Source organism: Erythrolamprus reginae, chromosome 2 (genome assembly GCF_031021105.1).
Source record: "Erythrolamprus reginae isolate rEryReg1 chromosome 2, rEryReg1.hap1, whole genome shotgun sequence".
In the NCBI taxonomy this organism is placed as follows: domain Eukaryota; kingdom Metazoa; phylum Chordata; class Lepidosauria; order Squamata; family Dipsadidae; genus Erythrolamprus; species Erythrolamprus reginae.
In genome coordinates, this window is record NC_091951.1 from 182,059,868 (window position 1) to 182,076,996 (window position 17,129).

Genomic DNA, 17,129 nt, shown 5'->3' on the forward strand with positions numbered 1-17,129 from the left:
TAGTGCCATTTCATATTCCTTTGGTGAAACTCAGAAACGGATAAACTAACACAAGAACTTAAAAACAATAACCAATCTTGCTATGTTAACACATGGGACGATTTTTACATCAGGGTTGACAACAAGAAAAAGAATAGCTGTAAATAATTGTAAATACTAAACTGTTAGAAATAAGCAAATTAAGTCTATAATTGATTAAGATAATAATTACTGTTTTAAAGATGATGTTGAAGTGATAAGATGCGCTATTGTTACAGACCGTGGAAATATGAAAGGAACTGTCAAGTTACAGTTTGGGAAGGGGGAGGGTTAGGGATATGCGTTGTACTGTCTTGTGTCAGACATAATGCAATAGAAAATGTATACACAGGACGAAACACCTATTGTCTTGTTTTAATTTGTATATACTTTAATAAAATTTTTCTAAAAAAAAAAGAAACTCTGAAACTTCTCTCTTCTGGAATTTATATTCTAAAAGTTCAGTTTCCCTCTTCTCTGCTAGGCCTTTCATAAAGTTTTAAAAGCGTGACTGTGTACCCGGGTCTGGGACTTGGTATCTGCTAAGGGTCTTGGTTCATTGGCTTTACTGTTAGTTGGTTTACTATTTCGATGGCTACATAGATTTATTTTTGGATGTTTTATTGTTTTAAATTATTTTCACTGCTTAAAATTGTAAGCTACCCAGAGTCACTTGATTGATATGGGTGACTAAAGAAATTGAATAAGTAGATAATAGAATAAATACATAGACTATTATTTGTCTGAAATATTAAACTCTATGGTTATGGTTCACCTGAAATTTCCTCTGTGCGAATTCTAATATCAAATATGTTACAAGATATAAAGCCGTGTCCTAATATAAATTGAGGAACTTTGAGATCATGTTTGTTGCCAAAATGGTTTAAGATGAAGATTAAGATTTCAGCCTAAAAAATTGACCACACTTCCAAACCCTTTTTTTTCTGCCATAAATATTCTTGCCAGATTTTCTTTTCAAACCTCTGCAATCTTGATGGAATAATTATACCCACTGTGACATTTCTCGTACCTAATTTGATGTCAAGCTCCCAAGAAGAAATTTCCATCTCAAAAATTGTCAGGTTCTAGCTGCAAAGTTTATTTTAGCCTGACTGCAAACATCCAAATCTAACTATGACAATGCCAAAATATTTTTTTTTAAAAAATGCTTTGTGACTTTTGTGACCCAAATTCTGCAGATTGGTTGTACTGTACTTGCAAACCAAAATTACATGCAAGTATGCCACAGTCAGAATTTGCACTGTAAGAAGTTAGCACCCATCCGTCTCCTAGAAAAATGAAATACCCTAGGAAATATTTAAAAAAGCAGAGTATTATATAGAATATCCCCAGAAACATGCTTTTAGGCAGAAAAAAGAGACTCAGTAACCTCCACCTTTGTCAATGTGCCATCAAGAAGTTTAGTTTACTTTAGTTTGTTTAGTTTTATTGGATTTATATGCCGCCCCTCTCCGAAAACTCGGGGCGGCTAACAACAATCATAAACAATGTACAATAAAATCCAATACTAAAAGCAAATTAAAACCCCTTAATATATAAAAACCAAGAAATGGGCCACCTCACTCATCCCACCCCATCTTTGTTAGACCAGTCTATTCTGTATAACAAAGATCTGCCTCCTTCAGACAGAACCATATTAGGAATTGGCCAAAGCGCTTTCATTACACCATCACCCAGCAAGGCTCAGACAAACTTGAACTCAAACACACAGCCTAGAGTTGCTCCTGATGGCTCCATGGGAGTCTGACAGCCAACCAGAGTGCATTTCTTGCACAGGAGCAGGAGGCCCCCGGGACAGGACCCCAGAGAGGACATAAAACAAGGAACTCTCAGCATCTTAGCATTTTTTTGTCTTCACCCAACATCTAGAAGCATGTGATCTACCTTTTTTGTTCAGGAGCTCATGCCAAATGCTCCTGTTCTCCATTAAACCTTCTATCCAAGCAACTTCCATCAATCCAGTGTTTTTTTCCCACTTGGAACTGAACCCAGAAGAATATTACTTACACCAGCACCTTGATGGGTTAAACAAAATTAATTGATTGCCTTCCCTTTTGCTTTCTTCCACTGCATGTCGCTCACATTCATTACCATTCCCTTTACTTTTTTAAAAAAATTTTTAAAAAACAATTTTATATTACACACAACATATAACAGTGCATAGTGAAATGTGCCCACCACCCAGACACACACACATTCCCCACCACCAAATCGGGGGTGTTTCTTGTATAGTCCACTTGACCCAAGAGCAATATATCTATTTACATATTATAGAGTGATTCCAATTTATTTCTTGTAGCCTGGTCTCGGATTCTGCTCGTCATATATCGTCTTACCTTGTCCCACCGTCCCATCAGTTGTCCCAACTCAGTTTCATTATCCAAATTTATTTATTTATTTATTTTTATTTATTACTTAGATTTGTATGCCGCCCCTCTCCGAAGACCATTCCTTACCATTCCCTTTACTTTTGACACCAACCTGTCACACAGCTTCTAAAAAGTAGAAGAAAAGATTGTAGACCTCTGCTATTTTATTTGGTGGATAGGGGATCTTTGCAGAATTCTGTGTTAGCACTATTATGAAACAGGAATAGTTGGGATTATCTGAAGATAATAAAGTTTGTCAAACTGAAGTAGCCCCGTTTCCTCCCCTCATTTCAGTGTCCTGAAAATAATGAGAAAGTTGAATTGTTGGTTTTGTTGTTGTTTCTTTTCCTGTCTCTCTATTTGTCAATTTCAATGAACCGGGGTGGCGCAGCAGGTAGAGTGCTGTACTGCAGGCCACTGAAACGGACTTGTAGATCTGAAGGTCAGTGGTTCAAATCTCATCACCGGCTCAAGGTTGACTCAGCCTTTCATCCTTCCGAGGTGGGTAAAATGAGGACCCGGATTGTGGGGGCAATAGCCTAGCTCTGTTAAAAAAGTGCTATTGCTAACATGTTGTAAGCCGCCCTGAGTCTAAGGAGAAGGGCGGCATAAAAATCGAATAAATAAATAAATAATAAATAACTTCTCCAGTTTTTCTGAAGTCAGAGATGTGGATGCTAAGGTTCAGTTCTTCTGTTCTACCAGTAGCCAATTGTAGTACTGGATTTACCACCACAATAGGAACTAAAATTCCTGTTGCTAAATAAGATGATTGGTAAGTGAGTTGTGCTTGATTTCACCTTTTTTGCCATGCAGTTGTTAAGCAAATTTGACTTCTCCCACTGATTTTGCTGGTTGGAAGCCGGCTGGGAAGGTCACAAATAATGATCAGATGACCCCAGATTCCACAACTGTTGTAAATACATGTTGGTTGCAAAGCACCACAATTTTGATCATGTGACTGTGAGAATGGATGCTGCAGCAGTCATAAGTGTGAGGACCAGTTGTAAGCCACTTTTCCCAGTGCTGTTGTAACTTCAAACGGTGACTAAACAAATGGTGGTAAGTCAAGGACTAATTGTAGTTGCACAATCAGGGCAGGGCCTGCCACCTGTCTTTATTTCTGTTCTGGTATCTTCTAATACCTTCCTTCCTTCCTTCCTTCCTTCCTTCCTTCCTTCCTTCCTTCCTTCCTTCCTTCCTTCCTTCCTTCTTCCCTCCCTCCCTCCCTCCCTTCCTCTCTCAATCTCTATGTCTCTGTCTTCTTTTTTTCTTTCTCATTATTCTAGATGGCCAAATGAAGTATGGAATGAGATTACAAAAAGGTAGCCTAGACTAGCTCCAGCCAGAATTCTGAAACCATATTCATCTGCACTATCCCATTAGTGGTTGGGGATGTGTTAAACAGAGACAGAAGTAAAGACAGAGGACAATAACTGGCTTTAAAAAGTGGCAACACAATTTGACAGTAGCACAATAACTGACTATAAAAATAGGCAACACAATTTTATACTATCTCAGAACTGATATGGCCTAGACAAACTTTTATAGTTTCATTATTTTGTGCCAACTCCAGGCGAAATAGAAGGCGCTTTCTCCGTTATTGAGTTTAAGAATTGTCTATTCGTCTTTGAGTTTGCACAAAATAAAGCCATTTTGGAATTCCCTGTCCCCATCTTGCCAATGGCTATTTCCATAATTAAGTTAAAGATTCACAGAATAAAGTGACTATGATCTCTAAAAACTTATGTTTGTTCTGAAGAGGTCACAAGGTTATTTATTGCCTAGTTAGAAGAAATTAATATAGCTATCCTCTAAAGCTGGAAGAATTGAAGTTTGCAAATAGTTATGATAAAAGTTAAAGATACTGTTGGCTCCTGGTGACTGGGTATGCAATGAACTCTCTTCTTGGTCTGTGGTTCTTTCTTGCATGTTGTTCTTTTTAAATTTCCTAGTCTAGCCAAGAATCTCAGGATTGTCAGATATTTGCCATCCATGAACCAACTGTGCAGAACTAAGGTCAGCCAAGGTCAGATAGGTACTGCTACCTATTGAGCTTCATTTTATTTCATTTTATTTATTTATTTTATTTATTTATTTTGTCCAATGCACAATACATATTGAAGAGGATAGACACGAGTTATTATATATAAAGAAAGGATATAAAAGTCCAATACACAATGAGGGTTTTAGTGGGTATATATCAATATACACATAGTAAAATACATGATGAAGGTTATAGAGGAGATACTCATAGTAAAATATATCTAAGAAATAATAGAAAAGAAGATATAGGAATAGAATATATCAATGAAAGAATAGAAGAAGAGATATAGGAATAGAGGAAAGGTATATAGGAGATATAGGAGAGCAATAGGACAGGGGACGGAAGGCACTCTAGTGCACTTGTACTCGCCCCTTACTGACCTCTTAGGAATCTGGATAGGTCAACCGTAGATAATCTAAGGGTAAAGTGTTGGGGGTTTTCAAATTGATCTTGAGTCTTGGTTACTTACAGGGCACACTGTGCTGTGTTCTTGATCTTATAAAGAAGTGGTTTCCTATTTTCTTTTTGCAGGATGGTTTTTGACCTCCCAGTTTCGCTCTCATCTACAGTTTCCTTCAAATATCTAGAGGGCTGCTACATAGGAAAGGAAAAGAGCTTGCTGTCACAGAACGCCCTATGGGATTCAATTCTAGAAAGGCAGATACAATTGAATGCTTGGATAAATATCTTAATACGAACAGTTTGACCAAGGAACACTTTTTTGGGAGTGGGTGGGTGGGTTCTGACTAGCTTTGTGCAAAATAGTTGTATAACATGTTTTACAACACATGCATCAAAATTCCAACTGTATGTTTTATGTACACAGAATAAGGGTTGTGTGTTTTACTAAGGGAAAGTGCCCAAATATCTCCATCCGAAATGGATGCAATTGGCTTACAGGATGAGTGAATGAAAGAATATGAATATTGAAAAACAGGATACTAATTTTTCTGCATGACTGGCATATAATAGTGAAAGCATAAGTAAGTATACGCAAGATACCGGAAAAAATATGTAATTGAATGAGACACACAGAGACTCTATCAGAGTAAGGTCTCACAGAGTTGGCCTTCTCCGGGTCCCATCAACTAAACAATGTCGTTTGGTGGGACCCAGGGGAAGAGCCTTCTCTGTGGTGGCCCCAACCCTTTGGAACCAACTCCCCCCAGATATCAGAGTTGCCCCCACCCTCCTTGCCTTTTGTAAGCTCCTTAAAACCCACCTCTGTCATCAGGCATGGGGGAATTGAGACTTTCCCTTTCCCCTAGGCTTATAAAATTTATGCTTGGTATGTCAGTATGTATGATTGGTTTCTTAAATTGGGGTTTTTTAAATTAACTTAAATATTAGATTTGTTTACATTGTATTATTATTGTTGTTAGCCGCCCCGAGTCTATGGAGAGGGGTGGCATACAAATCTGATTAATAAATAAATAATAAATAAATAAATAATAAACAGGTACAGCAGTAATGGGTTTCACTTACCTTTGCTATTGGTTCGGAGATGTGAAGAACGTCCATGATTACATCTGGGCAGGTGGTCGGAGCCTCCAGCCGCCGTTACCGGTTCGCCTGAACTGGGGCAAACCGGTAGCATCTCACCACTGTACAGTATAAAACCTGAAAATGTGATGGACAGGGAAACAATGCATGGCTATTGAGCATGAAACTGTGCAAGCATTTCCAAACGTTTAATTGTAATTCAGCAATCTTCACCGTCTTAATCTAATAAAAGAAATGCACAACAACTGGATTTGTATATTTCCCCATATAAGTGTTATCATATCATTCTTTAATAATTGATGTAACACAGTGTTTCCCATCTTGGCAACTTGAAGATATTTGGATTTCAACTCCCAGAATTCCCCAGCCAGTGAATGTGGCTGGGGAATTCTGGGAGTTGAAGTCCAAATATCTTCAAGTTCCCAAGGTTGGGAAACACTGATGTAACAGACTTCCCCACTTGTCTGATCAAGATTCAGGTCCATACTGCATTGAGAGTAGATAAGCTTGGTGAAAAGTGACTTCGTCTGTATTGCCATCCCAATTTTTGTAACCTCAGACTGATAAAGCATACAGATAAAGCAGAAGGAAAATGCAAGGGAATACAATTCTAGAACTCTTTGAAAGTAGAAGTTGTGCTTTCATCTGCTTCTTGGAAGCCAATAAATTGATAACAGAACTTGCTATTGTGACAGATTAACAGTATCATGCTGGTCAGATGGAGTTAGAGCCAACAGGAAAAGATTAATTTTACTTTTCCAATCATAAGGCAGGGCTAAGACTTTTATATTCTACATGTGTAGTCCCTACCAATACAATCGTCTATTGTACAAAAACTACAAAAGGATCCATTTTATTGTTTAAACATCACTTCAATACAGTAAAGAAAACCAGAACACAAATATTGCTGATTCCATATCTCGTATATTATAAAATTATTTTGAATTGTTTAGGCATCATATGGACGGGACTGAGTTCATCTTTTGGCGATCACAGCAGTACTTCACTGTAAGTTCAGCTGTCTTAATCATTGAAAATTAGACCCACAGGGGAGAGATATTTTAAAGCTAATGTTGTAGGTACAGTAGGTCAGTGTTTTATAATACTTTCTGCTAGCTTGTGCATCCAAAGGCAACTTAGCTCAAGAGAGCCTTCAGACAATTTATTCCTTGTTGTAAGCCGCCAGAGTCCTTCGGGAGTTGGGCGGCATATAAATAAAATAAAATAAAATAAAATAAATAAGTAAATATTTTTTTTATGGAGGGGGTATTCTGCCACTGCTGTGTATTATTGACATTCTGGATATGGGCCATGACAAAAAACCTGCGGTGATAGATATGGACTCCAAAACTATCTGTGTGCATGTAGATCTAAATATATTTGAAATCTAGGTGGATTAAGCAAGTAAGACATGACAGGTGAAGGGCTACATGGCCATTTTCTGCAAGAGCAGAGACCTCCTGCCAACGGATGTGCTATAGCAGTGATGGTGAACCTATGGCATGGGTGCCATAGGTGGCACACGGAGCCATATCAGCTGCCACGTGAGCTGTTGCCGTAGCTCAGCTCCAACGTGCATGTGTGTGCCGGCCAGCTGATTTTTGGCTCACACAAAGACTCTGGGAGGGAGTTTTTGGCTTCCAGAGAGCCTCCGGGGGAATGGGGGAGGGTGTTTTTATCCTCCCCTGGCTCCATGGAAGCCTTTGGAGGCTGGAGAGGGTGAAACACGAGCCTACTGGACCCACCAGAAGTTAGGAAACAGGCCGTTTCCAGCCCCCAGAGAGCCTCCGGAGGGCAGGGGAAGATGCTTTTGCCCTCCCCAGGCATTGAATTATGGGTTTGGGCATTCACACATGTGCAACAGCACACACCCATGCTCTTTTGGCACCCGAGGAAAAAAAAGTTCACCATCACTGGGCTATAGTAAGGTGACCAATCATCCTCCTTTAGGGAGGACAGTCCTTCTTTTGTAGGTTCTGTCCTTCCTTGAAAAGTGTCCTTCTACTTGTCCTCTTTTTTGATATTTTAAAACTAATCTGCTAATATCTGTATTCAGAGATGCCTCGGCGAACTGTTATGCGTCATGTGACGGTACAGTTCAGAAAGACATGATTATGAAACGCATGCACAGGGCACAGAACTTCACGTGTCTCGCACATGTCTCCCACCATTGCCTCTATATTATACTTCGTGTTTACTTCAAACGGAAATGCAAAATTATTTCTTTCTCAGTGAATATTATAGCTGTAGCACTTAACGTAAAATTCAATATGAAGTATATTTCTCACTCCTAAATTTCCAACATATTGTTAGAAAACGAGTCCTCGGAAAGGGGCGGCATACAAATCTAATAAATTATTATTATTATTATTGTTATTGTTATTATTATTATTATTATTATTATTATTATTATTATTATTATTATTATTATTATTATTATTATTATTACAGTGGAACCCCGACATAAGAGCTGCTCTACTTAAGAGCAACTCGAGATAAGAGCTGGGAGGGGAGAGATATTTTTGTTCTACTTACAAGCCCAAATTCGAGATACAAGCGCCAAGGAGCTGTCTCCTGAAGCCAAACGCTAACTTCCGCGTTCGGCTTCAGGAGACAGCTGCGAAGCGGCGCGCGTGTTTTAAAAGGTTGCAGCCGGCCTGGGGGGCTCGGGGGGGTGCTTGCAGCTTTCTTTCTTGCTCTTTTTCTTTCTCTCTTTTACCTTCCCTTCCTCTATTTCTTCTTTTCTTTCTCCTTCCCACCTTCTTCCCTCCCTCCCTCCCTTCACTCATTCCTCTCTTACTCTCCCCTTTCATAAGTTTCCTTGCTTCCTTCCTCTGTTCCTGTCCTTTCCCCTTTCTTTCTTTCTTTCTTTCTTTCTTGCTCTTTTTCTTTCTCTCTTTTACCTTCCCTTCCTCTATTTCTTCTTTTCTTTCTCCTTCCCACCTTCTTCCCTCCCTCCCTCCCTCCACTCATTCCTCTCTTACTCTCCCCTTTCATAAGTTTCCTTGCTTCCTTCCTCTGTTCCTGTCCCTTCCCTCTTTCCTTCCTTCCTTCCCACCCTCCGTCCATTCATTCACCCATTCCTCTCTTGATCGCTTAAAGCCGGTCCCTGGTGCAAAAAGGGTTGGGGACCTCTGTCCTACAGGATTGGGTGGCAGAGAAGTTGAACATATGTAAATTTAAAAGTTTAAGAAAGTTTACAAGTTAAGTGAAAGAAACTTCATTATTCATTTATATGTACATGTACATTTCTTCATTAAAAACATGTCTTTCTGCATAATTTAGACTAACTTTGTGAGTTTTTTGAGGGCTGGAACCAATTAAAATTATTTACATTAATTCCTATGGGGAAAAGTCGTTCGAGATAAGAGCTGCTCGACTTAAGAGCCCAGGTCCGGAACGAATTAAACTCGTATCTCGAGGTACCACTGTATTATTATTATTATTATTATTATCATTATTATTATATTGACCAAAATATTCATTCAATTGAAAAATACTTTCTTAATTAAATAATTAAAAGGGATGTAAGCATAATTAGTGTATTTTTGTTTGAATTGATAAAAGGCTTCATTTATTTACGTTGTACTTTTTTCTTAAACCTTTTCGTCCTCCTTTCCACTGTAAAAAAATTGGTCACCTTAGCTATAGCCGAGACTGGCGAAGGGATTATGGAGGCAACACAGTGCGACAGGTGGGATATATATATATGCCTGCGTGCATCTTCTCTGACAGGTATGATGACCTCTACCAGATTTGATGCGCGTTATCAAAAATAGGTGCGTGCGAACCTGTGGAGAAACTTGTGCAGCGGCGGGGGCGGGTGGGCGTGCGGCTCGGGAAGAGGCTGCCTTCCGTGGGTCCTCCTTCCTCCCTTTTCTCCTCCACCCCCTCTCGGCGCTCTCCAATCCACCTCAGCCCGCTCTTTATTAAAGTGGCGGGAACGGGCGGCGAGGAACTCTTCAGGCTTTGCCTCCGGTCTGGTGGCTGCTGGGCGAGAGAAGGGCGCCAAACTCTTCGCCCGGAAGCCAGAAGCTGCGGAAAGAGCCCTTTTCTCTACCCTTCTCGACCGAGCAGCTCTCGCCTCAGACGCCGCTAGCGCGCTTTGCCCTCCTTTCTTCGTCAGGTGGCCGGGTAGGATTTTGATGGGAAAAGCTAGCGGTTTGGGGCGAGGCTGGGGAAGCCGGAGGGATTCTGCGAAAGTTTCGTCTAACTTTATTGAGGGTGGTGGTTGGTCTTTTTTGCCCGGTTGGCACTCTTCCTGTCTTTCCGATCTCTCGGAGGTCTTTGAGAAGAGTTTCTACGGGGGTATTTTTGTTTATCCGTCACCGGGACTAAAGAGAAGCGAAGGAAGGGGTAGAGCGGGGTAAGGGAGGCGGTTTTGAATAGACTTAAAGAAAGCGCTTCTTCACCCGCCGTAAATAACCTAAGGAGTTTGTTACGCGGCGTCTAACTTGGATGCCTTAAAAAAGGGATTGGATAAATTCAGGAAAATTCAATATTGCCCGTGGGTTCTGGGGGCTAAATATCAACTGCAAGGGAATAACGAAGGGAGGGGAGTACAGGTGCTGTCTCTTGCCTAGTTAATTGTAAACTTAACATTGGGGGCATCCAATTGAGAAAATGAGAAATGAGAAATGAGAAAAGCCCCCAATTCAGTCTATTTGTTCTTATGTCTTTAATGACTAAAAGTATATAAGCATGCTAATATGCAATTAAGGGCAGCATTCATAAATGCAGGACCAACAGTGTAAATGGATATCTAAACAGGTGAATAGCAAATAGAGAATGAAAGGGTGAAATGATTGTTTTGAATTGTGTAATTTAGAAGATATAAATCTGCTGATAGATAGATAGATAGATAGATAGGCAGGTAGGTAGGTAGATATAGATACAGATAGGTAGGTAGGTAAGTGGGTAGGTAGAGAGATAAATAGAGAGAGAGAGATTTATCCATCCATCCATCCATCCATCCATCCATCCATCCATCCATCCATCCATCCATCCATCCATCCCTATCTATCTATCTATCTATCTATCTATCTATCTATCTATCTATCTAATTATCTATCTATACCTACCTATCTATCTATCTATCCACACAAACACACACACACACACACACACACACACACCCCTCAGCGGAAGAGAGACATGGAATTGTGGTATGGTAATGTCATTTAACGACACTGCTCAAAAAATAAAGAGAACACTTAAATAACACAATATAACTCCAAGTAAATCAAACTTCTGTGAAATCACACTGTCCACTTAGGAAGCAACACTGATTGACAATCAGTTTAACATACTGTTGTGCACATTCAACTTTGTACAGAACAAAGTATTCAATGAGAATGTTTCATTCATTCAAATCTAGGATGTGTTAGTTGAGTGTTCCCTTTATTTATTTATTTTTGAGCAGTATATTTAGATAGCTATAATGCATAAGACATTGCAGGATTGAAATATAGAAACTTTGTTGAATATGTGGAGAAATTGCTTAACAATATATGCTATAACTGCCTCCAAAGGTGGTAGATTCTCCTTTGCTTGAAAGTGCTGAAGCAATGTCAGAATAATAACCTGTTAAGCGTTTAATCATTTTTTCTCTTGTCCTGGCTGGGACTGTACCAAATGAACTGAAATAACTATTACAGATCTAAAATGTCATATAATGCCAAATAATGGCATATTGAGTCTGATACTTTGGGCCAGATTAAGGTTGGGAGCAATTGTTAGTCTGCTTGTTAGCACAAGAGACAAACACTCACACAGACTGGCAGTGAGCACTGATGTGCTTGTCTCTTCCTGGCCTGTCCCTTCCTCACCCCATTTAAGATTTAGACATGTTTTCTCCGCAAAAAGAGTAGTAGTCTTATTTCATTGCTAATCTGATCCTGCTGGCTACTTGGATTTCTCATCTGAAGAAACCATTTGATAGGCGGGAATAAAGACTGGTGACGACTCAAAGATTGCTACATATATTTAAGCTATTTAAGTTATGCATGAATGGTGGTGGATGTCTGATTAGGTTTTGAGTGAATGTATGACTGAGGTGCATTAAATGTTGCAAAGCAAATATGAGCAAGCAAAACTTAGGTGTGGAAAAGTAGATGAATGAAAAATCTAATAGCACATTTGTTTCATATAGCATTATAATCTTAATATAAGCAAATGTGTGTCTGTCTAAATGTACTATTCACAGAATTACAGAACTGAAATTAAAATGCAGGTGTTTTGCTTAAATATAAGAGGTTTATGGGGCTTTGCTATTATATTATTTTTATGTATATTGTACAAATCACACAGATATAAAGTTTACGTACATGTTAAGAAAAGTCACACATACATTATTTTAAAATTGGGGGTTATAAATTTTTATCCTTAGTTTATTCACCCAGCCTACGAGCTTCCCTTTTGTTAGAATTCAAAAGTACTTACTATTCATATGTAAAAATCTATGAAAGGGATGAAAACTTCGAAGAAATTTAAATGCAATTTGAAAACTGAAGATTTAATGCAAACATCCAAGACACATTTAAAACAAGTTTAAAAAGCTAACCATGCAGTTAAAAGAGATAGGGTTTAAAACTTTGCAGTGAACAGAAAAACGTATGTACAAGAAATTAAAAGGCCCAAAAGAAGGACAGATACTTTCTCTGCATAATGCATCAGATGAACCTAAAGTATGCATTCATAGAATCCATACTTTCCATATAGGAAAGTTGGTGATACTCTGTGTGAAAAGTTTGGCTTGTATTTATTCCCTACTCTCCTAAAGCTTATCATGAAAAACTATTAACTTCTTAGGAGCCTCCACCAAACATATGTAATTTGTTTGAATGTATTTATTGCATTCATTTATCAAAACAGAAAAAAAACACTGAAATGTATCTGAATCATAAGGATATTTGGATTACATTCAAGAGATTATTAAAGACACATCTATACCAATGAATGAACATAACATCAGTGTATCAAAAGCAATAGAAAAAGGTTTTGTTTCTATGAATATAAAATAGCAGTAATCTTGATTATAAATCTAGGGTATAAAGTTTATAATGATTAAAATTGTGTACTGAAGATTACTCCATTAGTTTAAAATATTCCACAGCTGAACATAAAATTTAATTAGTGTACGTTAAAATTCACGGTAATAAAAATGAGTACAAAAGAAGCAAAGGTAAAAAACGGTTAAGCTAAGAAGATTATGATTAAATGGAAAGGAATCACGTAGCAGACCTGATTATCAGTTTTGAGCAACCAGCGACTTTATTATTTATTAAAAATACAATAGGAATTTTATCAGTGTACAATAAATTAAAACAGAAAGATTGCAGACGTGTAAATAGTTAGCTGCTTAAAGCCCATTGAACAGAATTGTAGCTAAAGTGAATAAGTTCTTCATCTACAGCTTAAAAGTCACTAAGTGAGCCCATCAATTGTCTTGTAAGTTTTGTTGTTTGGGAAAGAAGTTTACAAGACATTGCTTACATCATTTTTCCATATGTCCCCAGTTTTGGAAATCATTATGGCAAGCTTTAGATATAAGACATAAATGCCCATCGTCAGACATAACAAAGAAAGAGAACTTTCATACAGGAGGCTGCACAAAATCTGAAAATTTAAAATGTTACACATTTTATAATGTGTAACATTATAGGTAGGATTTTTTATTTACACACGTAATATTGGAGTACCACAGATATTAATATCAACTGTGATTTGATTGTGACAAGCTAAGCAGTGTATGCCAATAACCAAAAAGGTGAACTAAAGGTAGAATTCCAAGCATTTTATCTCACAAAAGTTACTTTAGGTGTTTCGACTATAATATGGGCAGCCAGTTTCTAGGGTTGAGGGTACTTACGAGTCTGCGGAGAGGGGCGGCATACAAAAATAAATAAATAAATAGATAGATAGATAGATAGATAGATAGATAGATAGATAGATAGATAAATAAATAAATAAATAAATACTGCAAGAGAATGGAAAAATGATTGAGGGCTCTAATTATTGTTTAAAATATTAAAATGGTCCTCGTAAGAGCTATAATCAACTAAAGCAGTGCTTCTCAAATAATGGGGTGCTCCCCCCCAGGGGGGACACGGAGCTAGGCCATGGGGAGGGGCACGTGACCCTGGGAAATGTGCTGCCACAGGGAGTAGGGTTTTTTTTATTTTGCACCAAACAATAGCATACAGCACAGAGCAGGAGATATGAAGTGTAGATAACAAACCCTTAAGAGACACCATGGAAAAATATTTAATAGGGATGAAAAGAAAGGAGGAGAGAGATGGAGATAATGAGACGAGCATAAGTCTCCTGAAAGCTAAGACAAGGAAATATGACGAAGCATATGTAGTGCATGGCTTCACTGTGACTATAGTTGGAGACGAGGAAAGACCAGCATATTGACTGTGTCCAAAAATGTTGTTAACGGACAGCATGAAGCCAAATAAATTAATGTGTCACTTTTAAACATATTACACCCCAATCACACTGATAAGCCGCTTGAGTTTTTTCAGCGAAAACATGCTGAATATTGCAAAAAATCATCCCAATGGAGAGTTTGGGGGAGATGCAAAATATTTAGGGGGGGGGCATAATAGAAAATAATTGAGAAGCACTGAACTAGAGCCATAGACTGGAGTGGGAGAAGGTTATAAAGAAGGAGGAAGCCAAACCAAGACCACAGATTTTTTTTAACCCTCTTCAGTAAGACCCTCACTTAACTCTTCTTTAGACAGTGGTTCAATTCCTCCAAATGAAGGCTCTATAATGAAGTCATTTCATGACTGTCATTAGGGCCTCACTGTATGCTTATAGCTTTGCTGTTTGAACTGGAGTAAACTATATGCTGTATAAGACCTATATATGAATTTGCCCTCATGAATCAACAATTTTACATGCTGACAACAAATGATACTCCCTTAAAGAGGAACTGGACTATGTTGGGAGATATGGAGGCTGAGGACAACCCTCCAACTCCAGGCTTAACAATTGGAAATTCTTTAAGATAGGTTAAAGTTAAGGTTAACCATAGAGATATGATAACCCAATGGTTTCAGTTAGAGGAAGGAACCATGTATTCTTCAACCCTCTGCAACTTAAGGGCATACCCCGACCCAATGAACTTGTCCGATAGTAGAATACTTAATGTATATCTCACAGTTAAGCTTCAATCTTTTATAATAAAGGCAAAAGACCATCCAATCAGGAAGGATCAACACTCTAAGAAATAGTTTGATCAATTCTGTATTACTACCAAAGTAGCAGTACCCAGCTCTTACACTACCCTGCTCAAAGTCAACTCACCAGATTCCACTTAAATTCTAAAGGAGAAAGGAAAATATAAGGCCCTGCTAAGAAAAAGAAACCCCAAATGATCAACATAAAAAATGATCTCAGTTAATTGAAGCCACAAGTGTCACAAAAAACCTCTCCCTAATCTGAAATACTATAATAAACTGTTCCAACAACAACAACCCACAACTCCATTGTAGTAACCACCTCACGTATGTAGGTACAACACTCCCAAGCCCTTTATTGCAACCTGCGTGCTAACACCTACATGATGGATATATCACCATCCTCATTACTGGGGTGTCCTCCAATCACATGCAACAAAGTAAAAAAATATGGCACCATCAAACAGCTTAACTAAGGTAAAGCTCCTGGGAGTTATCACCCCTGTGCTAATAAAATTCAATTCAAGTTGGTGGATTCCTGTATTGGCATTTCTATTTTCATAAATAAACCACATGGGCACTGTGCCTATTGTTGCTTTTTTTTAACTTATGTTTATACAAACTACTACTTTCCTATACACATTTGACAAATAAGATAAATAAATAAAAATAAATAAATAAACTTCCTAGAACAGCCAGATGCGAAAATATTGTCCAGGGCTGATAGGTTGAACCCAATGATATTCTGGAAAGTTTTAATGATTCTCTGTAGAGCTTTTTTGTCTGCTGCAGAGCTGCTCCCAAAAAATGCAAGAATGCTGTATGTCAGGACACTCTCAATGGTACTGCAATAGTAGGACAGCAGTAGATGCTAAGATAGATTTATCTTCCTGAGCATTCTCAGGAAGTATAGCCTCTTCTGTACCTTCTTCATAAACATGTTAACATTCATAGTCCATGAGAGGTCATCTGAGATATAAATACTCAGAAATTTAAAACTACCAACTCTCTCCACCTCCTCACCATTTATGTGCAATGATAAAAGTACATCTCTCTTTCACCTGAAGTCAATTATCAGTTCTGTAGTCTTTTGGGGTATTAAGAGTAAGATTATTTTCTTTACACCAAAATGTCAGCCCTTTTACTTCCTTTCTATAAGCAGACTCATTGTTCTTATTAATGAGTCCCACCACTGTCATATTGTCTGCAAATTTAATAAATGGGGTGCAACCCTGGGGGCTCCTGTACTTAATATCAGAATGGAAGAATGATGAGATCCCATCCTTACTGACTGTGGCCTATCTGTCAAAAATCCTTTATCCACAAACAAATCTTCTGATTTATACCCAAATTGGACATAGTTATTGTTTCTCATGCTTCTTAATTTTAAGCCGTATTGCTTCCTCTCCTTCCTTAATCCATTTCCACAATCCATCCATCTGCTAACAAAATGTATTTCCACAGCCTTTTTTAATTGTCTCCTATTCGTTTAAAATTCACCAATTACAGCCTTTAACTTTCCATTTTGGTTATTGAAAATCCTTCTGTTACTTTGTAATTAAAATGTAGTCAAATTCATTCTTATCCAAGTCAGTGCAAGTATTATCTTTCATCCAATAACAAGCTGCACACTGTTTTAAGTTTTCTCAGCTTTCAAAAAAGTTTTCCTGTTCAAGGTCAGCAGCTGCCTAAATATTAAAAGTACTATTCCACCATTACAGTAATTCCTCCAACCAACAGATGGCATTCTTTGTTCCAATCTCCTAGCTCTGCCTCATCTATTCCATATCTTCCATTTTTGAATCAATTCTGCTTTTCAAAATATTATCAAGATATTATCTTCTCAATTTCTCATACCTACACCAAGTCTTTTAAAACAAAGTTCCAAATCTTCAATCCTTGGGCTTTAATTCCATTTCCATTTAAATTATTTACTCTATGGTCTCCATTTCCTAAACAGCCGCTCCTTAATTTCTGGTC

General features: G+C 38.1%; 1 protein-coding gene across 1 annotated transcript in view; it reads left to right on the forward strand.

Annotated features, from left to right (window-relative positions):
• Nucleotides 1–6,869: 6,869 nt before the first annotated feature.
• TAC3 (tachykinin precursor 3) overlaps nucleotides 6,870–17,129 on the forward strand; it is a 29,831-nt gene continuing 19,571 nt past the window's right edge. The window contains exon 1 of the mRNA XM_070736021.1: nucleotides 6,870–6,966. Within this exon, the coding sequence (XP_070592122.1) occupies nucleotides 6,919–6,966 (48 nt within the window). The 5' untranslated portion in view covers nucleotides 6,870–6,918. The remainder of the gene's footprint in view (nucleotides 6,967–17,129) is intronic.